Below are 25,839 nucleotides of genomic sequence, written 5' to 3' on the forward strand. Positions count from 1 at the left end.
TAATTCTCTAGCTGCCCCAATGAACCAGCTGCAAGGGAGACTGGAAACATAGCCACATCCTTCTCCAGTGCTTCAACTATCATTAATTGTGTCCCAAAATCAAGAAAATCCTTCCCTCCTCTGCCAAAGCAGTATTTCATCGCCTACCCAATGTAAAAGATAGCCTGGTATATCCTTAAGCCACATACATTACACCTCATGGAAGATCCAACTGTATGGTATGTGCTATGCACACACCCAGCACCAACAATTCTAGCCGTGTCACAGGCACATCCAATCCTATTTGAGGCAATGTCACATGGGAAAGCACTCGTGTCGAGAACTGGCTCTGCTGTAACCACTGCAGTCTTTCATGTGCGCATGACCACCAACCGTCTGCCCAAATGAATGGCCACTGCCAAACTGTAAACAACAGCCAAGTTGACCACCCAGTGACAGAAAATGTTACTGAGCATAATATTCTTGACTTCAATGGTTGCTTCACAATCCATGCAACATGGATCTCAAACCTGCCCCATTGCACCACTTTCTCTGGATTACATAGATGGGAATTCTCCTTATAACACATTGTTAAATTCCACAGTTTATCTTGTCAACAATGTAGTAAAAGATAGATTGCTACTTACTGTAAAGAATAAACGTCAAGTTGCAGAGAGGCACAATTAAAGACACTCACATATAGCTTTCGGCCACAGCCTCCGTCAGTAAGAGACACACACAAACATGCTCCATTCTTTCACACACACACACACACACACACACACACACACACACACACACACACACACAAGCAAACCTCATGGACACATGACTGCCAACTCCAGCATCTTGTGCCAGAATACCCATTCAGGCTCGAGAGGCTGAAAATATGCCTCTCACTTCACTTCATTAATCTACAATCACACCTTTCTTTCCGCTGCCTCCCTTGTCATCTACTCCTCCCTCCCTACACACACACACACACACACACACACACACACACACACACAAGAAAGAGTCACCACCATGCCTTGAGGTGTAATATGTCATGTTGAGAAAAGTAACGTGTTGCTCCCATGTCTTTCTAGGTGATGAATGGCTTTTGCATGCACTGTTTATTGTTTGTAAAGTACTGCATTTTGAATAGTATACTGTGGCAAAATTAATTTGTTCTTATGTGCATGTTCATGAGTTGACTACAGTCATGAGAAGAGAAGTTGAGTCTGTCTTGACATCTGTTAGATATATACACTCTGCTTGGAAAAGAATTTTCAAACAACTGGTAATAACTATTTGACTTGCATTTCGTGTATTTGAAGTTGTATGAGGTGTGATGAACTGTAACTCATGGTAGAATATACAGTGAAAACCCATTTTTACACTTTTCAAGTGACTTAAAAAAAAAAAAAGTGTCAAATGTGGGGAAAATGAAAAAGCGGGAAACAACATTATAAGCTGCAAAAGTTATGCATAAGATACCCCCTTGCATTTTCACACTTCACGTATGATATATGTATATAATAGGTGTCAAAATACTTGACAGGGACTTGTTTATTATCTAATAAATACCGCTGATGTAACTGGAACTGGTAACAGTCTGGGAAGTAGAAACGTTTGACTCAGTTTCATACATCATAATCAATGTTTTTGGAAAGCCTGCAGCTATCATTCATTATTTAAATAATGAAACACTGCAACAGTTACGTATTTTTTCATGTGTAGCATGATGCATTTTGAGAATTTTTTCTCATTGTCAAGAGAAAATATTTACATAAATATATTGAGTGGTGTTTGCATGTGTGTCTCTTTCACTACAGTCATCTTTTTGATGTTATCAGGAACAGTGCCTCCTCAGTTATGTAGAAAACCACACACACACACACACACACACACACACACACACACAAAATTAGTCACATTGTCTGTTTGCATAACATCACAAAAAATACACACATAAGTGTGTAATCACTTGACAATGAGAATAAATACTCAAAACATGTTTTTCTCCGCATGAAAAGATACATAACTGGCGCTGTGTTTAAACCAGAAACATCTGAGCAACACAAAGTGAGTGAAGGCGTCAAATAGCGACACTAGTGCTGCAAATCGCCAAATGACGAAACGTGCTAAATACAGTTCAACAAAGGTATCACTATTACAACAATCGAGAAACTGTGCATGCACAGTGGAGACAGTTTGGAAACGGTTGTGATTGGTCACGATATTTTTATTCAGACGAACCTAGATGCTGCGATCAGCCACCACAACATGTAGAGCTCGGCAGAGGCAAGAGATAAGGGATGAATTGTTCCAACTTTCACGCACTTACCAGTTCAAATCCGCTCAGTAGAGCACCCTGGTGTCAAGAAACTTAACCACTTAACATTTATAAACACTGCTTGATGGCCAACGCCATGCCAGCATCATTTTACATCAATTTTTTCTCCACAAACATTTTTCCATAAATCGCAGGAAAATAATAAATATGTAGTCGCAAAAATCAGGTGCGAATTAGCAATGTGGGTACAGGGTATTTGTCAGGAGCGATAAAAACTGTCAACAGTGGGAAAACATTAATTCTGGGGATGTAAAAGTGTGGTTGTGCTGCATTTACATATGAGAAGGAGTGCTTGTTTTATTATTCACTAGGGTAGTTGAAAAAATAGATGAGTAACCGTCGTTTACACCACAGACTGAAAAGAAGAACTATCCCACCATCAGAAGATTACATGTTGTTTTTTATCCCACCCAGGACTTTCCATTAAAATATGAGTCCTTATTTCTGCACTGAAAGACCACCCTTTCAATAATGAGGTCTTTGATAAAAATAGTAATCTTATGGTGGAGCAGGATGATAAGTGTGGACCTCTGAGTGAGCACAGGAAGACTTTAGTGCCATAAAACTGAATGACAAGTGTACTAACAAACAATCAGAAATTGAAAATATTTTCAATAATCATTTTTTAAATGTTGTGGAGAAAATAGGATCTAGATCTTCACTAGAAGAGGCAAGGCTACTAATAGAAGAGGCCATACCTGTGCAGTTTGAAACAACTGTAATTCCACCAACCTCTCCCTTTGAAATCAGTAAAATAATAAACTCATTGAAAAGTAAAAGCTCTTACGGAATTGATGGCATTTCCAGCAAGGTACTTAAAGCTTGTTCCCCACAGTTAAGTAGGATTCTCAGCCACGTATGTAATAGCTCTTTGGAGCAGGGTGTTTTCCCCGATAGACTGAAATATGCCATTGTAAAACCATTGCATAAAAAGGGGGATACATCGGATGTCAACAACTACTGTCCAATCTCTCTTTTGACAGCTCTATCAACAATTTTTGAGAAAGTAATGTATTCGAGAGTAGCCTCCCAACTTTGTAAAAATAAAGTACTAACAAAATGTCAGTTTGGTTTTCAGAAAGGCTTTTCAACAGAAAATGCTATATACTCTTTCACTGATCAAATATTAAATGCTCTGAATAACCAGACATCACCCATTGGTATTTTTTGTGATCTCTCAAAGGCCTTTGATTGTGTAAATCATGGAATTCTTTTAGATAAGCTAGATCATTATGGTTGGAGGCGGGCAGTGGACAAATGGTTTAATTCATACTTAACTGGAAGAATGCAGAAAGTTGAAATAAGTGGTTCAAGTAATGTTAAAACAACAGCTGATTCCTCAAACTGGGGGGCTAACAAGTATGGGGCCCCACAGGGTTCGGTCTTAGGTCCTTTATTGTTCTTGATATACATTAATGACTTACCATTCCACATTGATGAAGATGCAAAGTTAGTTCTTTTTGCTGATGATACAAGTATAATAATAACATCTAAAAACCAAGAACTAAGTCATGTAATTGTAAATGATATTCTTCACAAAATTATTAAGTGGTTCTCAGCAAACGGACTCTCTTTAAATTTTCATAAAACACAGTATCTACAGTTCCGTACAGTAAATGGCACAACTTCAGTCATAAATATAGACTTTGAACACAAGTCTGTAGCTAAGGTAGAATTTTCAAAATTTTTAGGTGTGTCCATTGATGAGAGGTTAAACTGGAAGTAACACATTGATGGTTTAAGATTACAGGTTCCTTACATTTCACACTTTTTTGTGGCATACACGATAGGTGAACTTACTTAATGGACTGCAGAGGTGGTATACGAGCTGCTTCCAATCTCTGCAGCATAGCCTTCTCCTCCGAAGGCAGCAGCACCAGTACGGACTCTCCACCAGCCTGGTAGCGAGCTGTGCGCCCTGCCCTGTGAATGTACGTGTGTGCGTCCTCTGGACAGTCCAGCTGAACAACCCAGTCAACAGCAGGGAAATCTGATAAGAAGACAGAAATAATATAAATACTTGCAGAAGAGTCATCACTACATTTTCATGTGTAAGCTAATGTTACATAGCCTACTTGCACCAAAACTGGAAAACCAGTGCTTGGGGGGAGGGGCACCTGATGAAGATTTTGGAATCACCTCAGGCAATAGATAGCATGCAGTTGGTCTTTGTTCAATTTACTACTACGAATGATATCCATAGAGATGATTTTTGTGATGTTATTACTTAAGTATTTAAAATTTGTTCTAAAATCAGACGCCGATTCAGAATTTGTTAGACAGGACAGCGATGTCTGCTTATCAACTGATTGAACAGAAGTAATTGAAAAATGGAAGCAACTTCAGAAAACCTAAGTCCTTATAGTTTGAAGCCTGGCTCTCCAAAATGTAAGTCCAGTAGCCACCATACAGGCTTGTAGCTCAACTTGAAGTGGAGTTTTTTTCTTTTTCTTAGAGAGAGAGAGAGAGTGTGTGTGTGTGTGTGTGTGTGTGTGTGTGTGTGTGTGTGTGAGAGAGAGAGAGAGAGAGAGAGAGAGAGAGAGAGAGAGAGAGAGAGAGAGAGAGAGAGATATTTAAACCAGATACAATCTGGATGAATAACTAATTATGAATATGATGAATGAAGATATAAGATGTGCGAGACTCAGAGTTTATTACCATATAGTCTGTTTAAAATCATTTGAGAAAGATTATATATTGACCAACTTGCACGGCTGACATGTAACGCGCCAAGCAAGCCTGGTGTTACTGTCGCCTCCTGATACGTTCGGCACACTCTGATAACTACGTTTCCCTCCACTCGCTCCGTACTTAACTGTCAAAAGGTGCAACTTATTTTAAATGCACTACAGCAAAGGACAGCCTGATCATTGCACCATGTAGCAACACAAGTGGTTACCATAAACTGGTGTCCGTAATCAGCAAGTCTATAAAACCAAGAACCTTCAACCTTAACATGTTGGCACTTACTATTTATTACAAAGCTCAGAAAAGTGCGCAGATTAGTGGTAGCTTCTTTAAAGAATGATTTTTGATTAATTTGTTCTGGTTGTTAAAAATACTTGAAATCCAAAAACCTACCACCCGATGCACTTGTATTGCTAGATAATGCCCCAAGGCACCCCTTTAAGTCTGAACTTCAACAAGATGACACAAAAGTTATGTTGTTGTCCTCCCCAACGCACATGGGTTCAATAATCCAACCAATGGACCAGGGTGTTATTGACTTGTTAAAACAGCATTAGCACTTCGTTAGAGCACACAAAAGAAGGTTGTGGTCTTTTTGAGGCAATGAAAGGCCTCCACATAAAAGATGCAATTTACAGTGTTCCTCAAGGTTGGTAATAACTTGAGAAAATCACTCAACAAAAATTGTAGAAGTAGTTTTGTTCTAGTCAGACAGCAGATTTAGTCAATGATTTGTATACTCTTCAAAATGATATCCAGCATGCTGATATAAAGGAATGGCCTGCAGATGTCCGTGGTGCTGCTGCTGTTACCTGTGAAAGACCTGAACACGGTCAGTACATCGATCTTGTTTTGCAACAGTATACCACTTAGCAACAGGAGAGGAAGACAAAACGATTAGCCACTCTGCAGCAAAGGATGAATTTAAGATTGCCCTCTAATATGTCGAACAACAGACAACCACTATAGCTATGGGCCTATTGTAAGCAAGGAAGTGGCATGATGGAGCCACAAAGCCAAGGTTTACGAAATTGAAACAGAAAACATTTTACAGTTTTTAAGACATATTTTCAGTCCCTAGACTGTTCCGAGTTTTCCTTTCTCTTAGTTATAAATGTATTTTCTTTACTTAATTTTGACTTATTACATAGTTTTGAGATCTGTAAATGAGTTGCTTTATTCTCCTCTGGTTATCTGACCTTTTTAGCATTCTGACCACTCCCTGGTTGAAAAGAGACAGTTAATCAAGGTTCAACAGGTCAACAGTGACCACTATCATCAACACACTTCCTATGGCAGTTAACTTTGGCAGCTGGGGTTTTCTCTAAAAGAGAGGTATTCACAATACCCTCGACACATAAGGCACACGAAAAACCCAGAGCCTCTACAATTCCAAGATGGAGTGTTTCGTGTGTCAGACATCTATGATCTGATTGTGATCCAATAAGCAACAATGAGCATCACACCAATGGCCAGTCCAAGGGCAGGTGACTTCCAAAATACCAAAATATCCCTTCTTCTTTTGCCAAGTCAAAAAAGGTGCTCGGTCTCCCTCCCATTCCTTCTCTCTCTTAACAGACCAGTGAGCTCTAATTCAAATCGTCAACAAGTATATCCAGCTGTAAACAATGTTAACAAGTGACTACAAAATGCTGGAACCATATTCATTAGCAATTAGATATAACAAACATGTTTCAATTAAACCCTATATGTGGTAAGTGAACTGAAATACTTACCAAGCCCTCGTGCTGCAAGATCTGTGGCAATCATTACAGCATGCTTCTTTGCACAGAAGCTACGGTATATGTCCATCCTTCGCAGCTGATGGAGAGAGCCATACAGGGCCAAAACTGATATACCTGGTCTCAGTTTGCAAAGGATCTCATAGTGGTATTTTACCTAGACATGGATTTCATTCTTCATTTATTATAAAATATATACAAGATATTTATATTTTGATTACATGCACATCAAACACAGAAAACATGTCTTGTTACATATGATCGACATGCAGGATAAAATAAATCTCTTGTCTTCCATTAGTTCTTATACAAGTCAAATGCTCATATGAGAGACAGAACCATTTTCATTGTTGCTGTTCAATTGTAATACATGCTTTTTCTGCACTACTGATGAATTTCAACCTTAGACCATTATTTATAAGTTCAAAGTGGATGTGAGCACATTCATATAAATAGTGCATTTCAAATACACGATCCCAATGTAAGCGCAAACATTTCATCTTTATCCACAGGCTGACACAAACTTGAAATATATTCCATTAAATCAAGTATGTACACACCCTCATTCATAGGCATGGAAAAGATGTGATGTATTATTTTTGTGCACACAGTTGAAATTGCCACATGTGATTATGAGCTATGGTGCACAAGGGAAATTAAATCTTGGTACTAAAGGCGGAGGGGGGGGGGGGGGGGACCAACCTACAATTTCAAAAGCTAAAAACTGACATTAAGAAGTAAAACATAGTAACTATTTAAAGCTCTAGCATTAGGACATCATTTGAAACCAATGTTTTTCACAATAATCTCCAAACAAAAACTGTGTAGTCAAATTACTTCAGCTGTAAAGTATGAAAACATTAGTTGGCAGACAAGCAACAGAACTATGTTGATCTTACCTGCTTACAGCTGGCAAGAAAAACCAGGATTTTGTGCTTGAGGTGTGAACGTACAAAAGACCACAGGACAGCCATCTTATCATGCAGCTCTACAACTGTATAACTCTGCCTCAGCTGTTCCGGAGTTGAGTGCTGAGCTTTCTCCACCACTGACACATAGCAGGGGTCCTTTAGACTCAAACGTGCCAGGTCACGAACCGATCTGCAGTTCAAATCAGTGTAGTTTATGATTCTACTAGGAAATATAATATGTTCTTACTTTAACATCTAACGCTTTAAAAAAATCACCACAATGTACTAGATTAAAACATATTCAGAATGTCTCCTCTTAAAATTATCAGCCTGACTGAGGATAAGAAGGACTGATGTGATCAAACAACCGAATTTACACGCACATCTTATGCAAGCATTCACAGCTAGTGCAAGTTATCTCAAAGTTTTCATGCCACACTGAACTAAATCTCAGAAGTAAGACTGAGCTAATTTTTGTTTAATTTTAGATTTCGATCAATTACTGAGGGAAACAATAATGCAAGCCAAACAATATACCACAAATAACACCTGAGAATATTTATGATACATTGTTTGGGAACATATCACTGGAAGTTCTGACATTAAATATAAACTTTGAGAAAGGATTTTTTTACATGACAACAATAATACTCCCTTGCACCCTCTCAAGAGATTATTACTTATACATTATCTATGGAATTTTATTAAATACATGTTTACAGGCACTGGAAGAGCATGTAGGTACCAAATAACAAAGAGAAATTGTAATGCTAATTACCAGTAAATTGTATATAATCCAAAGTCAATTAAGCCCATCCTTTCCGCCGCGCGCGCACGCGCACACGCACACACAATTCACATACAATATTTACATTTGTTATAAACACATTAATTAAATCATGATGTGCTCTCACCATTACAATGAGATGTTACTCCACAGGTCAATTAAATATGGAACAGATAACATTCATGGTTAACGAGAGCTTTCCTGTTATGTACTGCTTATATCATTTAAGTGATTTGATAGTGTTCAAGTTACCTAATGTTGGTCTCTGATGGCCTGTAAACATACCAGGCAAGTCATCCGGCTGTCGGCTGTAAGTGCTTAGTGTTACCCGTGCAAAGCCAGAGCAGGCTGCTAGTATTCATATGAAAACTCTTGCCATGGGACAAGTGACTTACATTGGATAACTATGTTCAAAGATGAGCCAATACAATGTGATCAAATGGTTAATAGAGTGTTGGTCCAACTTTGGAATGCAATACAGCGGTGATTCTGCATCGAAAAGATTCAACAAATCTTTGATAGTGTCCTACAGGTTTGTCACAAGATGTCTCCACACACAGGTCATACAACGTCACAGGGTGTCTCCACACACAGGCCATACAACTCCTGGAAATTACAGGCCAGTCGTTAGATGGTGCCATATAGCATCTCAGTCGTGTTCCATCAGGTTTATACCAGGCAAAATTAGGTAGTCAAGACATCAACACGAGTTCCCCAAACCACTGTACCTCAAACCACTGTAGTGACACTCACTGTTATACAGTTCTGAGATGGAATCACTTATGGAGAAGACATCAACCAAGAAGGGATGCAGGTGGTCCGCAATAACGTTTACATACACCAGAACTGTCATGATGCCTTGGGTTACTACCACGTATCTCAAAGAAGCCCAGCTGAAATGTCCCTCTTAGCATAACACTGCAACCACCAGCTTGCATTAGTAGCACAGTGCTTGTTTTGAGCAGATGTGCACCTGGATAACTGTATCTGGACAAAATCATTAACTTCTTGTAACAAGGCACATGATCCAATCATCATGTGACACATTTCCATTGATCCACAATCCAATCTTGATTATCCCATACCCACTACAATAATGTCATTGGGTCAATGTGGGAATACACAGGTGTTATCTACTGGTATGCCCACACATTCAACAATATGCACTGACAGTGTCCTCAAAAACACCGGTGTATCTACAAGCATTATACTCCATAATCATACCTGCCACAAATTGCCATCTATTCTGCTTTAAAGAGTGAGAAAATCACAGCATTTCATGGTGAGGCATGGTCATCCAACACATTTTCATCTACTTGCAGTTTCATGATTCTTCACCCACTTTCCACTGATGCTCGAACAGTAACACAAGAACAGCTGATCAGCATCACTGTTTCCTAGACGCTCATTCCAAAAAGCTGTTAGTCAAAGACACTTATGTCAGCAGATCTCCCCATTTGTGACTTGTATTGTTGCTAATTTTTCCCAAGTCTCCTCTGCTCTGCTTATAAGCTTTCCTCATTGCGTCACATACCAGTCATGTTACCACACTGCATTCAGTCTCACGGCGGGCAATGGTCATACTGTTTAGGCTCATCAATTTTCCTGAATAAATTTTTGGTAAGGTAATAAGGAATGCTGCATACTGAAACCATTACAAATAGTTGCCATACAAGTTTAACAAGATATCAAGTACAATAAGTGTGATGGCACTGCTGTAATGTGTAAGCAGTGTACACAAGAGAAAAAAAATGTAATAATCAGATTGAATTCAGTGGATAACAACTAACTTTGCAAATAAATTTCAAGCATTCTGCCCACTGAAAAATTCCTAGATTCTACCTTGCAATATGTGTGTATAATATTTTAAAATTTATCATTCATCATTCCAGTTGACAACAATTCAAGCCAAGCAACTTATTATTTTCTTGCAAAAAAAAAAAAGTAATTAATTAATAAGAAATCAAAACATTTATGTTATACACTACACAAAATGTTGCACTACAATAACTTCTGCAAATGCCACGACTCAAGAAAAGAATTCAGTTAGGTTCTAAGAACAAACTTTCTTGTGTATCACTACTGGCATACTTACTTGGTCTGTGTTGCAGAAAACAGCAGTGTCTGCCTCTTGGGTGGTAAGTTCTCAATGATGCTATTCATTGTCTTTTCAAATCCCAGGTCAAGGCAACGGTCTGCCTCATCAAGCACTAGTATCTGTGAACAAGCCCATAATCTTGGATTTATAGGCGCACTCGTAAAAGTACTTTTCATGCTAATTTGCTTCATCACACAAAAATACACATCAACTTTAACATGTCACACCTACACAAATGGTAAGTTTGAAAATTATGGTCAATTATTTGTTTCCAAGTTCTCAAAATCACAGAAATATGGTGAGTATACAAAATCATTTTTAAAAAATTGGGACAATACAATTTACGTGTTTTTATTTTTCCTTGTCTAAACTGTACATTTGAAATAAAAGCACACAGATTTATTGTCTGAGTGGTTATAGAAGTTAATATATTCTATCAACTATGAAGTACTTTCATAAACAATTGTGAATATAACACATTTGAAGACTGATTCTAATTACTGCTATGAAAATCCAGTGGTAGAGTTTCAGAAGACCCTGTAAATAAAAACTTAATGCCTATGATCTCTGATGATAAAAACTGAGTTTTTCCAGCAATAAAACAAGTACACATGAGGGCTGACTGTGAAGTTGCTTTCTTCAAATGTTCTTTTGAAATTTTCAAATTCACCTTTGTTTATAGTTTATAGGTACTCTTTCACATCCCATTATTTCACTTCATTAATGAGTGATGTGGATACAGACCCATACAGCTCAGACAGTTGCATTAACCTTTGCACAAGCTATCATTGCCCCCCCCCCCCTTACACACACACACACACACACACACACACACACACACACACACACACAGAGAGAGAGAGAGAGAGAGAGAGAGAGAGAGAGAGAGAGAAGTATTGAGGAGGCGAACACGGAAGAGGGGGAGATATTCCGAAAAAGTGGTGGATAATGGAGCTCTCATGATGCTATACGCGGAAAGTCAGTGAAAACGCTCTTATATATCTATAGATACTAAACTAATAAGATTCCATGTTGATGTTTAAAAGTACTGAGAATAACAAGCATATAGATAATGTTCTAACCTGCAAGTTGTGGCATGTGAAGAGAGGATTCTCATCCATGTGCTGCAACAAGCGTCCTGGTGTCCCCACTATTATATTCACTTGTTCCATGCGCTTCTTCTCAAAGTGTAAATCTTTCCCACCTGGTAGAAAAGCAGAATATTAACTAAAAATAAACTATGCCAACCTGTACAGTGACTGTAAGGGGCATTCAGAAATGAACTACAATTGCACTGTTTTACAAATACCTCTCAAACTACAGGCATGTCATCTCCTAGGACAATGAACTGATTCTGAAGCACCACATAGACAATAGATGTCAGTTAAGAACAGCACTTTTATCTTCTAAGTATTGTGAAAGCTATAAACAACAACTAGTCAGGCCATGGCCGAGGGTGGGAGGGGGGGGGGGGGGGGGAGAGGGAGAGGGAGAGGGAGAGGAGAGAGAGAGAGAGAGAGAGAGAGAGAGAGAGTGGGGAGGGATTGGGGGGGGGGCTGGGGGTGTATTTTTTTACCACAAAAATGCAAGAGCTCAAAAGCTAGTGCACATAGTGTTTCCAGTTATGTGTTTCTATGCCCCACCTATCAGTTTGCTATAGGGAAGTGGGTGATTTCCCTTATTTTATATGTTGTTCCATCCACCAATTTCATTACTGTTATATAGTGCCGATTCAACTCTCTTACTTCCCACACCATTTTACATGATTTTCTGCTTTTCTTTCCTTATTTAAAACCCACTGTCCATTTTTTATTCCTTAATAAGTCTAAACTTTCTTCTCCTCAACAATAATTGCCTTCAAAACATACTCTGGCCACCCTCCACTGCATAATTTGAATACCTGCTATCCTAACGGTCCATCACATTAAATAGTGTCATACTACAACCCCTGCTCTCATGGCAGCAGCCTCTTTTCGATCATCTAATTCCAGTGTTGTTTTTAACATACTCTCCACTACCGACTCCTGCTGCCCAAACTGACTATTAACCAATTGCATGTGTTTATTTATGACTGCACTGTGGGACTGTAAATGTTTATTTACAAACACGTGTTTCTTAAAACTGTGTGCCAATTTGCAATCAAACATATTTAATTATGAATATGTGTACTCCACAGCGAGTTCAACATCGCTCCTGTCGCACACGTAGCTACCTGTATCCTGAAAACAAATCCAGACCACCTCATTCTTTCCACAGACAAATGCTCCATCACAGTGGTCATGAATTGTAGTGATAGTAGGGCAGAGGGTCCCTGCCAACTTTATAACACTTCTCTCTACAAATCTTAAGATAGTGATCCCATCCCAGAAGTCCAACATGACCTCAGCAGCAGCTCCTCAGTTCATACCAAATACTATCTCCCTCTTCACACTAACAACCCACCTATCCACCCCAGCCTTTTACCTGCTCCACAAACCCAAGCCCACAGGTCTCTTTAAAGGCTATCCCATCGTGTCTGGCTTGCTCATACAGAACAAATCTCTGTCATTGCTGAGCAACAACTCCAAACTATTGTACATCATCTCCCATCCTGCAATCAAGACACTGCTCAGTTCCTTCAATGCCTCCTGTTAGCACCAGATTTCTTAACAGTCCCTATGGGTGCCACATCCTTGTACACCAACATTCCTCACGCCCACGGCCTTGCACCCGTGAGACATTACGTTCCCAACATCGTCCCGATACCAAACCAACCACCTCTTTCCCAATACTTGTAGCTAATGACATCCTGACACAAAATTACTTCACTTTTGAAGGCCAAATCTACAAACAAATCAGTGGTACTGTCATGGGTACCTGGATGGCACCGCCCCATGCCAAGTTATTTATGGGTCATCCTTCTTATTGGGTCAACACATAAAATACCTTGTCTGGTTTAGATTCACTGATGAATTTTCATGATCTGGACTAACTGCAAGGACAATTTTTGCTCTTCCTTCCACAATCTAACACCTACTCCAAAATTTGTTTCACCTGGTACTTCTCAATTCAATGAGCCACTTTCCCAAAAGTCACGTACTTTGCAGTGGTTTGCAGAGTAAGGATGTAGATGTAGATGTTGATCTCAATCTCTCAGATGGCTCCATAAATACCTCTGTTCATATCTAGCATACCAACCACCAACTGTGCCACCACTCTGACCGCTGTCACCTGATCCATGTCAAAAAGTTTTTCTCTTACGGCCTCGTCACGTGTGGGTGCTCCATCTGCAGTGGAAAGCACGAGTTGTTGAAATATACCAAATTATCAACAGACAACATCCTACCCATTTCATCCATAAACGGAGCTTCAACTACCTCCCACCGTGCTCTGAGATGAGGGATATCCTAAGCAAAATCCTACCACCACCCAAAGCAGTGTTGTGCCATCCATTCAACTTACATATCCTTTTCCAGCCCCATGGGTGCAGGTTGAATCTGGTCGGTCCAAGTGCAAGACTCATCCAACATCCGCACATCACCTCCTATCACAGTTCAGCCACAGGCATTTCCTACCCAATAAAAGGCATGGCCATGTGTGAAATCAGCCATGTTATACAGGGTGTTTCAGAAGTGACGGTCAATATTCAGGAATATGACATGAATGATCATTTGAAACAAAGAACTCAAGTAAACATGATCTCTAAAATGCATACCTTAAGAGCTATGAACAATTCTTGATCTTTGATACTGTGAAAGAGATCTATTCTACTGTAAGCTCTTTGCTTTCCATATTTTGAGAAGTGGTAGTATGGACCAAAATAAGAAAAAAATGTCCAGTAAACATATACTCTAAAATGCATACCTTACAAGTTATGAGCACCTGTTCATTAGAAGAGTTGGGTTTCAAAGTAGTGAAGATGAACAAGTGCTCGTAACTTTTAAGGGATGCATTTTAGACAACATGATTACTGGACTTATTTCCTCATTTCAGTCCATGTTACCACTTCCCAAAATATGGAAAGCAAAGAGCTTGCAGTAGAGGAGACTTGTTTGGCAGTATCAAAGATTATGAATTGCTCATAGCTCTCAAGGTACAAGTTTTAGAGCCCATGTTTCCTTGACTTGAATGATCATTCCTGTCATATCCCTGAATATTGATCATCACTTCTGAAACACCCTGTATATCAGCTATGCAGCAACTATTGCGTAACATTTTATGTGGACATGACAAGTAACCAACGGTCTACTTGCATGAGTGGCCACCGTCAAACTGTGGCAAACCACAAACTTTACCATCTAATTTTGAACGTGCTGTACACTACAACGTAAATGACCTCAATAGCTGCATCACTATGTGGGCCTTCTGGATACTCCCTTCCAGCACGAGTTTCTCTGAACTATTTTGTTGGGAAATTGCGTCTCCAGTATATTCTACACTCTCACAATCCCCCTGGCCTAAACATCCTGTAACCTGTTTCACACTAGCTCACCTTACCTTTTTCCTTCTCTCTTTTGTCTGTAACATTCCTTCCCCTTTCAGATAGAGCACTACCTTCCCCCACCCGTTGTAATGCACCAATCACCTTCAGCTTGAAAAATTGCATGACTTCTTAATACCACCTCAATTGCGACATGTGGCAAAGATGACAACCACGGAGCAGCTGACCAATAGAAAACATTGCCAGTAACTGCTAAGAAGAAACACTTACTGTTATAGAGGGATACGTTTGCTCACAGAGAATGGTTCTTGGCTTGTCCTTTTAGAATTTCAGTTCAGTATCTGAGTATTGTTTGAGTAGTGAGCCTCGAGAGAGATTACCTAAAGAATATGATGAGATTAGCCCACATGTACGATACGTGAATTAGTCTGTGATATGGATAGAATTTAAGTATGTTCAAAACAGTTCTACATCATTTAGAAAGATATTTTGTGAAGATTACAGGCTTGCGTACAAAGTGATTATTTCACCGATTTTGGCAGAGTGTAGACTTACCAGGTATACAAAAAGCTTCAATTTGTTGAAGTGTGAGATTAGTTTCACCTGTGTGATTGATGGTGTGTTGTGCTGCTTAATAGGCCCGCGATGGTAGGTGAACCGTATTTCAATATGTTTGTGAGATTTTCTGTTGAGCGGTGTACGTGAAAAGATACGTTCATGCGAAGTCATTTAGCTATTCTGTGGTTGATGATTAAAGCATGTGCTAAGGGATAGTAGCATTGCATTGCATTATTGTGGTTGTATAAGTGTACACAAGCATAGAGGAATAGTAACTTAGCGATGTTTGGTTAGGATTTATTGTGCAACTTCAGAGTGAACACTGTAACACAGAAAATACCGCAAATCTCGTTGGATACACTGAATGTGTAGTCTATATTAAAGATAAGTCATCCTACGTAATAGTTATTTACTGAGAAACAATCAGAAGCTTATTGAGAATTCGATAGCTTTTCCCCTTGTCCCTAAATGACAAATCAAGAACCATTTATTAGAGAACAAGTGAAGTGGGATTTTGAATAGAGAACCAGCACTCAAAGTAAAATGCTGACTTATAGCTGTGAACGAATTAATGGCAGGAAATAAATTCTTTAACTGTTTTAAGATGAAAATGTCAGTACCTGACTTGTCCTTTATGCCTAAACTATTACAAGAAAAATATTCAAAAGTTAATTTCAAAGCAGACTAATATCTCCAATGTATCTTTACATATCAAAGCAAATCCAGAGGACGATAAAGTAAAAGACTGGCATATTGGTAAAAGCCAAGCTCAAAGAAATTAAAACCCTAAAGAGGAGGAAGAGTATTTTTCAGTTAATAGCTTGCAATGAAAAGAAAGATAATTAATCTTTATTTAAAGAGGAAAAGCAAGTTTGTGTTTTATTGAAAAGTGATTAATTATAAACGAAAAGTTATTCCATTTAATTTTGAACGGTTGAGATTGACAAAATAGTTTATTATGATAAAATTTCAATAGAGTCAAGGACATTGTTGTTGCATGGCATTACTTCTAGAGGGTATTGTTGACTGACAATGAAAGATAAACAATATTAAATTATATCTTTGCCTTGTGAATGTATTTTCCAATTTACACAAAAATTTATACATTCACTCTGATTGCTGGTATATACGATTATTAGTTGAATCTTTAAAAAAGGAGCAAGTACAAGAGGCAACAAATGTATACGACACATTCATCATTTATATACGAAAGCTGTCATTTCTGGTACCTACGTCATTGAGAAAGTGTTTTGTTGTGTTGTCAGAATACACAGAGTAAGCTTTGCTACAGGTTGCTGTTATTGGTAAATATATCATTCCTACTCCTCATAGACTCTGGCATTTAGTTTTTTTCTGGTGATTGATACTAGCTTTGGTGGTAATTTATCATACGAATCTAGTGAACCCTGATAGTTAGATGCATTGTTGTAATTAATTTCCAGATAGCTACCACTGATCCCATTATACCACGAAAAGTGTTACTGTCTCCATCCTTTTGTATACGGTGATGTAGCGAGCTGTATTGTGATTTATAGCACGAGAAGCTGAGTATCAAATCTTAAGTGACATCGTCATGTTAGTACAGGCGATTATTTCAAGTCACACAGATTATGTTGTTGAGTGCAGGCAAGGTATTGTCAGTAAAGCTTATTGTACTACTACGAGAGTGAGCTACATTGTCTGACGTTGCTTTTCACATACATACTGAGGTGCTGTTAGGGCCTGTTCATACAGTACATTCCCTACGAGGTAGTGATGTCTAAAGGGTGGTGCAATACACAGTCTTCTACCTGCCATGGAGGTATTCATATTCATATTCATATTCTCTCTCTCTCTCTCTCTCTCTCTCTCTCTCTCTCTCTCTCTCTCTGCCATCCCCCCACCCCCTCATCGCACTGTGGCTCCTGTTAGGTTCATTTTCTGTTGATACTGGTATTTCTTCATGGACTTTTCCCAACAAATACAGCGTCATCTGTTTCAGGCATCTCATCTATGCACTCTTGGCAATTTTGTATTATGTAAGCCAAATGCTGCAGCTATAGTAACTGCTGCACTATTTAGTTTTACTCTGTATTTAACTCTCACAAACTGGTGTTTCGCAGATTAACAAACATTGGTAGAAGCAAAAGAAAAGCCAAGTGGAAAAAAAAGTTCTGAGAGCTAACTTGGTATCCAACTTGAGATCCTTTGAACAGTATTCCACGATGCAACCATTCAAGCACCGCCTGGTAATTGACATTTGACTTCCATATGTGAACTACTAGTTCTTTTCATCATTGTGTTCAGTTGTCATAGCAGCTCAAGTACTTCTTTTATAGCTGAAAATTTGATGTTAATTGTGCAGTTACTGCTATTCAAGCTGAGAGAGCATTTTTGTAAGATATGTTCAATCGTTACTGGCTGCTATCACACTCCAAGTACTTAACTTTTCACTTCAAATATAAGGGGCATTCAAAAAGAAATAAGCCGGGGGCAAAATTACAGAAACTAGTATCTGTATGTTAGAAGTATTGACTCTTGCTATTGAGATACTTGTCCCACTGTGACACAAGGCAGTGAATGGCTGTCTCACAAAATTACCGGGCCTGCGATGTTAACCAGTTCCACACGTACAGCTGGATGTTGTTGTCTGAGGTGAATCGTTTGCCCTCTGAGCCTTTTTAATGGGGCCAAAAATGGCATAATCACAGGGAGAGAGGTCCGGACTGCACGGAGGGTGGCCAAGAACCTCCCATTTGAATTTCCGCAGGAGTGCCGCAAGCAGGAGTACTGCCAATGTGTTGGCCATATGAGACTTTGCATTACAGAATGCCCCAGGGATGAGATTACCTGGTTGTTTTGATTTGATCGAATGGCAAAGAGTGGTCAAGGTTTGCGAGTAATGCTGGGCATTTATTGTTGTCCCGTGCTGTAGGAGGTGAGTTAGAAGGGGGTCCTCTTGGTCAAAGAAGAATGTCAGCATAACCTCTCCTGCTCTTGTTTGGATGGCCTTGGCTTTTTTTGGTGGTTGACCCTTGCTATTGAGACACTTGTCCCACTGTGACACAAGGCAGTGAATGGCTCTCTCATGAATGGATGCTTCCACTGGAGATTTTGTCGTTATGATTCTGGTTCGAAGTGATGACACCACTTGTGCCAGAAACACATTCCCTTCCCGAGCATAGCGCTGCAGCTGAGCAAGACAGTGGGCCATTCAACATACTTCCTGGTGTGGTTGAAGACTGTGGGGCACACACTTTGCGCATGTGCAATCATTCCTTCATGATGGTGTGAATACTTCCGACACTCAATCCGACCACGGTGTCTATGGCTTTCCCTGTCATTCTGTGGTCCTGGGTAATGAGTGCATCCATCAGCTGGACGATGTCACTGGTAATGCAGTGTGGCACTCCAGACCGTGCATCATCGGTTAATGACACCCGTCCTCCTCTGAAGCGCTTGTGCCACGTCTTGACCCTTGCAGGGGAGACGCAGTGTTCACCGTCCACTTGTGACATTCGTCGATAAATGCCCCTTCCTCCTATTCCTTCCGCTGTCAGAAAACGAACAACACCTCTTTGCTCTTCTGTTGATGCCTCCATGTCACTGTTTGCAATGTGACTGGCAGCATTGGTCGATTGTTGCATGCTGCTACTAGCTCTGTATAGTCACGTGACGTGCACACGTGCCTTCTAGAGACGGGCTGTGAGCTTCCACACATTGGTCAGAACCACAGCTCATTGCACATGCCATAATATTACCCTCCTGTCACCAGTCTGCTCATTACAGACTCCAGCTAGTTTCTTTTTTAATGCCCTTTATATTTCTAATTTCCCTTTCTTACATCACCACTAAGGTCTCTATGTCTTACACTAATCACATTAATTACAAGCTGTCTACAAGAACTGTTATGAGATCTACTCACTCATTACTTACATATCCAATAATTTGTTAACCTAACATTACAAATTCAAAAACATATTTCAAGCTTATCACTGTGAGAGTGGCATATTCACATTTACTTAACATTTTTGTATTAATAACAACTTCTTTTTACTTATTTATCTTTAATTTGTATTTGCGCACTTCCACTAGGTTGTGAATTGATAGTTGCAATTGAACGTGACTTGATCAGTGAAATCCAGTCAAGGATGATCCTACTTCACAACGATATAACGTGAGATTAATGTTCGTACAATCTAGATTTTTTAGTTCAGTTTAACCCAAAGTCATTATCTGCATTAATGTTAAGGTCAATAGCTTTACAAAATTAACCCTAATACCAAATTTATGACTGGTTTAGTGTTTTGCAATGTTTACCCTTCACAACAGAAGTGCTAATAGTAAACCAGAGAATACTGATACCTATGAATCCTCTCTAATCATCCAGCCAAACTTGTGAGGTCCTGCAATTGTGCCCTATTTAAACACACTTGGAAATTGTGTGAAACCTAAATTTTGATGAAATTAGAATTACATTAATACCTTCAGCTGCTGACAGGCATTGATATATATCAAACTGGGACAGGTGAAAATGTGTGCTCCGACCGGGACTCGAACCCGGGGTCTCCTGCTTACATGGCAGATGCTCTATCCATCTAAGCCACCGAGGGCACAGAGGATAGCGCGACTGCAGAGACTATCTTGCACACGCCTCCCGTGTGACCCACAATATCAACTTGTATGTCCACACACTACATTCATAGTGTCCCACCCCAACACACTCATTACAATATTATTTCAAAAGTAATATGAAAGACGATTTACTTTAGCTTTCAGACACAACATAGTCTGGTGTTGAAGGTAAAATAGTCTCATCATTTAATCACACAAATAAGTCATGAGGATAGTAAGGGGCTATATAATATCTTATTAACTGACCCCAATAAGAAATTTTTTGCCAAGTATACAAGGCAAAAATACTTTCTTAATACAAATAGTGTCCAAAGAACAGTTCAACTGTTGAAGACTCGCATGCCTGTTTTACTGTTTCAAGCTCATCTCAAGAGTACAGTGAAAGAAGTATTCTAACTTACCACAAAGAAGCCAAATTTAATGTCTGGCATACAAACCTATTATAAGCCCAGCAGAGAAATCATGGTAACGACCAACTTTACGTAGAGTTTCAAATATCTGCAGGGCAAGTTCCCTGGTTGGTGTGATGATGAGGGCTCCCAGACCATCGAGCCGTGTCCACTGGTGACAAAACAGGCTTTCTAACACCTGCAAAAACACAAAGATTTAGTATAAGGGTAACTTCTGCTGTAATCCTTTTTCTTTTCTTAAATATCTGTAGCTGAACATAACAACACATTTATTACATGAAATTTTCACAGCTATGCCTTTTTACATTGATGACTTCAGAGGTAAATGACTCTGCAACTGTCTGATGCTCAAATGAGGGGAATTGAAATCTGACACACTGAAGACCTGCATGATAAAATGATACAGTGAAGGTGACATGATTTGTCAAAGAAGATATTAGAGCTGCAGAATCAAGCACCAATGAAAAAAAAATGTAATTTTTATTGGGAAAAATATGACAAATGCCCCCAGGGAGTAATCAAGTTAGTGTGAGGTCCTTGACTATAGCAGACACATTCTAGGTACTGTGAATGAACAAATGAGGCTGACATAAGTGCCATAATGACATGGGTCCCAGCAGATGTTTTTCAAGAAACATTGATAATCTGGAACGGACCACGATACAGAGAAAAAACACACACACACACACACACACACACACACACACACACACACACACACACAGGGATCAGCCAAAATGTTACGACCATTGTTCACCATGACATTGGATGCTGTCTGGAGGCATTGCAGGCCTGTGACGCAGTAACAAAAGTATGTAAATGGAGCACACACAGACAGGGGATCACCCTAGCAAAGATATGGGCCGCAAATGGGGAAATCCATTGAGATAAGTGACTTTGACAAAGGGCAGATTATTATTACGCAGAGCCTGTGAATAAGGATATCAAAAACAGTGAAGCTGTTTGAATGTTCGCGTGTTACTGTCATGACCAGAAGGACAGTGAAACTACCACTAGGCGTTACATGTTCAAACATCCACGACTATTCACAGAACATGGGGTTTGGAAGCTTGTCTGCTCTGTAAAGTGCGATAAATGGTGATCTGTGGCATCTCTGCCAAAAGAGCACAATGGTGCTGCACACACAAGTGTTTTGGAGTACACCATTCATCATACATCATTGAACATGAAGCTTCACAGCTGACCACACCTACATGTTCACATGATGACCCAACAACATCATCAATAATGATTGCAGTAGGTATAGGACCATCGAGATTCAACTGTCAATCAATGGAAATGTGTCGGCTCTTCAGGTGAATCAGATTTTTGCTACACTGGGCCAACGATTGTCTCAACAAATACTGTCACCGAAGTGAACAGTGGCTCGAAATGTACAGAGCACCACTGACAAAGACTAGTGGGAGCAGTATTATGCTATGGGAGACTTTCTCCTGTGCTTGCATACGACCTGTGGTAGTAATTGAAGACACGGTGACAGCTGCAAACTACCCGCATCCCTTCATGCTTGATGTCTTCCCTGACAGTGATGTCATCTTTTAGCAGTATAACTGTCCACGTCCAAGAGCCAGAATTGTGCGACAGTGGTTTGATGAGCATTAAAGTGGATGTATGTTGATGTCTCGGCGACCAAATTCACCTGATGTAAATCTGGGTCACTATCAAGTGCCATCACCACATACGCAAACCAGAAGCTCATTATTTTATGCATTTACCTGTGCATAGACATCTGAAGCCACATACCTCCACAAACCCATCAACAAACTGTTGGATACCTGCTACACAGACTCAGTGATTTATTTCACTTCAAAGACAAACAATCAAGCTATTAAGCAGATGGTCATAATATTTTGGCTCTTTAGTGTAAGGGTATTGTATTCAGTGCAACAAACATACAAGGCATCAGCTACTGTAATCGACTTAATCAAAAAACAAGAGGATACGACTGGAACATTTTCTTTCAACAAAGAACATAAAATATTAATTGTTTTGATCAATCCCAGTGTGATCCAATACAGTACACAATTGGCAATGTAACTAAGCAAGGCATGTAAAATATTTTTGAATGGTTGGGCCACTACATACCTTCACAGGCAAAATTCTCAGTAACACCAATAAACACTTACGTCTAATTGTGTCTATTAGCAATACTAAGAATCTCACCACTGAAAATAAGTACTGGCCAGCTTTTCTGTCTCAGAATTTTATGGTTTTCTCAATTGAATTTTCCTTCTCACGCAATTAAAATATGCTTTGATCAAACAATATGTACAGAAAATGTCTCTCATTGAAAGACTTGGTCACTAGTTATCTGCAATGGCAAATTTCTCATCATTAAGCATAAAACAGTAATAATTGGCAATTTTGACATAAAAATAGCATCATCTTGTGTTCTGAATTGTCTTGTCTTATATAGGAGGCTTACAGCTCAAGTGCCCAAAGGCAGTGATCCAGGTGCCTGCAGGCAGTGGTAGGCAAACAGCTAATATACAGACAGTCACTCATGCATATACAGAAACACGCAACATGGTCGCCTGCTGGGTAGCCTACACCACACCCAGAAAACTAACAGTGGCTCGAGTGTTTCCATGACCCATGGCCAGTGTTGGAACAGCCTATTGTACAGCAATGTGGGATAAATCAAAATATATTGTGTGTACTAACAAATAAATGTAATTTTATTAATTGCTATAATATGGAACAATGCATACAAGTGGATGAAGCCTCAGGAAAGAGAACAACTATGACAACACAGTAAATCAATGACAAATGTGAAAGAATAATAAGAATTAAAAAGCTGGAAAGGGCAGGAGCCAGGCCAGCCCACCGAGCAAGAGCAGCCACGGGGCCCTTAGGTCAGAGCACGTGACGGGCACCCCTCCAATCCCTCAAGTGGGCAATGGGGCCAATGTGCCTTATCTCACGAGGAGGAGTAGAAACTGCCTTCACAGGTAAAATACAAATCCAGATCAGCTGCTTTGCATCATCCCTCTGGTCCTGGAGGCTGTGTGTCAGCAAGTTGAAGGTTTCCCTGTAAACTGGCCAAATTAGGGCAGTCCAGTAGGATGTGAGCCACCATAAGACAGGCACCATACCAACAATAGTGTCGATCTTCACAACATAGAATTCAACCTTCGGTCAGCCAAGCGTGGCCAATGGGAAGTCGGCAGAAAGGTAGATTTCCTGCAAGAAGCACTAAGGAAAGACTGACACATGGTCACGGTCCCCTTTAATGCTTGCAGTTTATTTGGAGAAACCAAGGCACACCAGTCCACTAACAATTGATGGCACAGAGTTGAGTGAAGGTCCAGTTCTAGTATCCCATCACCATAGTCGGCATCTCAGTAGCCAACTTTGGCAATCAGTCAGCATGTTTGTTCCCTGGGATTCCGATGTGACCTGGGGTCCAGTCAGAGATGACCACCAGTCCTGCTTGATGGAGGTCAGAGAGGAGATCCTGATAATCACAATCACTGGGTGTCAAGGATAGTACTGGTCAATAACCTGAAGGATACTCAGCAAATTACTGCCGATGTAGATCATCTTGCCGAGGCAACAAAAAATGTGACTGAGGGCTTCAGGCAATGGCCACCAATTATGCAGATGCAGTGAACACACTGCATCCATTTGGAAGGCAGCAATGCAAAATTGGTTCATCCGTCAACCGTAGAGTTGTTGGTTTTTATATTTATATTCCCATGTGGAATGTTTCCCTGACTTACCAAACGAAAGTGCTGGCAGGTCGATAGACACACAAACATACATACAAAATTCAAGCTTTCGCAACAAACGGTTGCTTCATCAGGAAAGAGGAAAGGAGAGGGAAAGATGAAAGGATGTGGGTTTTAAGGGAGAGGGTAAGGAGTCATTCCAATCCCAGGAGCAGAAAGACTTGCCTTGGGGGCAAAAAGGGACGGATATACACTCGGACACACACACACACACACACACACACACACACACACACACACACACACATATACAGACACAAGCTGTATATATATGACTTACAAACCCTTATATACATCATGGACAGCCAGGAACAGTTGACGAAAAACTATGAGGTCAACAGTCTTTTCGTCTAAAGGATAGATGCAGGCAGATCCGAGGAAGGGTTACACACCACGGTGATGTATGCGATTGCTCCCTGACAAGATATAACAGTTGGGAGAGTTGGGATTCAGAGCAAACACATGCATGCAAACAGCAATCATGAGTCCAGCACTGGGCCTTTGTTGTGGGAGGTGGCTATCCCTACCAGGAAAAAGGACACGCTCAGGGAAGTAGCGAATGTGTATCACATGACTGGGCAACAGTTGCCACCTATAGTGGAAGGATACCAGCCTCTTTAAGTAGGCTGTTCGCAGGGTTGGTCCAAAAGGCACCTGACACAAGTCGGACTTCACAATGGTGTATTGGGTTCAGCATCCGCAATGCTGAAGATGATGCCAAGCCATACGCCATGCTCCCATAATCAAGACGGAATATGATCAGAGCTCTGTAAAGTCGCCAAAGTGTAGAGCAGTATGCACACAAACTGGTGTTACTGAGGCAGCAAAAGTTTACTGTGAGATCAGGAGATTCACTTAAGCTGGTGAAAGTGGCAAAATTTCATCAACCAGTACCGGAAAGCAATAATACTCCACCACATTGAGCAATTAGTCGTCAAGGTTGAGTTCTGTTGGTGGACGGACAGTACGATGGCAACTGAACTGCATAACGCATGTCTCGGTGGAGGAAAACTGGAAGCCATGGGCAAGGGTCCAGGACTGTGACTTTTGTACAGCACCCTGCAGTGTCCACCAACACCAAAAGTGGAGGAGCAACAGTAAGTGCAATCATCAGAATACACTGTAGACCCCAAAGCTGCAGCTAAACTTTTAATAAGCCACTAGAAAAAGCAGCATATTCAATACAGAGCCCTGCAGGACCAGTTTGCCTTGTATATTGCGGGGGAGGTGGGGGGGGGGGGGGGGCGCACTCACATAGAGTAGTGAGGATGTGACGATGCCATGTGGTATCATAAGCACTTTGTAAGTCGAAAAAGATGGTGACAAGTTGTTGACATCAGGCAAAAGCTGACTGGATAGCAGACCAAACAGTCAGCAGCGACAGGGCCTTGGCAAAAATTGCCCTGGGATGAACCAAAAGACCTTAAGATTCAAGATACCAACACAGCTTCCAGCTCACCATACATTCAAGCAACTTGCAGAGAAAATTAGTGAGATGAATTGCACGAGAGCCGTCCACCTCATTGAGCTGTGAACTCACCC

General features: G+C 40.2%; 1 protein-coding gene across 1 annotated transcript in view; it reads right to left on the bottom strand.

The window, feature by feature from the left end:
* Nucleotides 1-25,839, bottom strand: part of LOC124804843 (probable ATP-dependent RNA helicase DDX10) — an 87,192-nt gene that overhangs the window by 46,015 nt on the left and 15,338 nt on the right. Inside the window, exons 3-8 of the mRNA XM_047265193.1 lie at nt 20,573-20,723; nt 11,626-11,747; nt 10,541-10,662; nt 7,647-7,848; nt 6,742-6,904; nt 4,118-4,307 (exon numbers count right to left, since the gene is read on the bottom strand). Coding sequence (XP_047121149.1) covers nt 4,118-4,307; nt 6,742-6,904; nt 7,647-7,848; nt 10,541-10,662; nt 11,626-11,747; nt 20,573-20,723 — 950 coding nt within the window. The remainder of the gene's footprint in view (nt 1-4,117; nt 4,308-6,741; nt 6,905-7,646; nt 7,849-10,540; nt 10,663-11,625; nt 11,748-20,572; nt 20,724-25,839) is intronic.

The sequence above is a fragment of the Schistocerca piceifrons genome, chromosome 7 (assembly GCF_021461385.2).
Source record: "Schistocerca piceifrons isolate TAMUIC-IGC-003096 chromosome 7, iqSchPice1.1, whole genome shotgun sequence".
NCBI classification, from domain to species: domain Eukaryota; kingdom Metazoa; phylum Arthropoda; class Insecta; order Orthoptera; family Acrididae; genus Schistocerca; species Schistocerca piceifrons.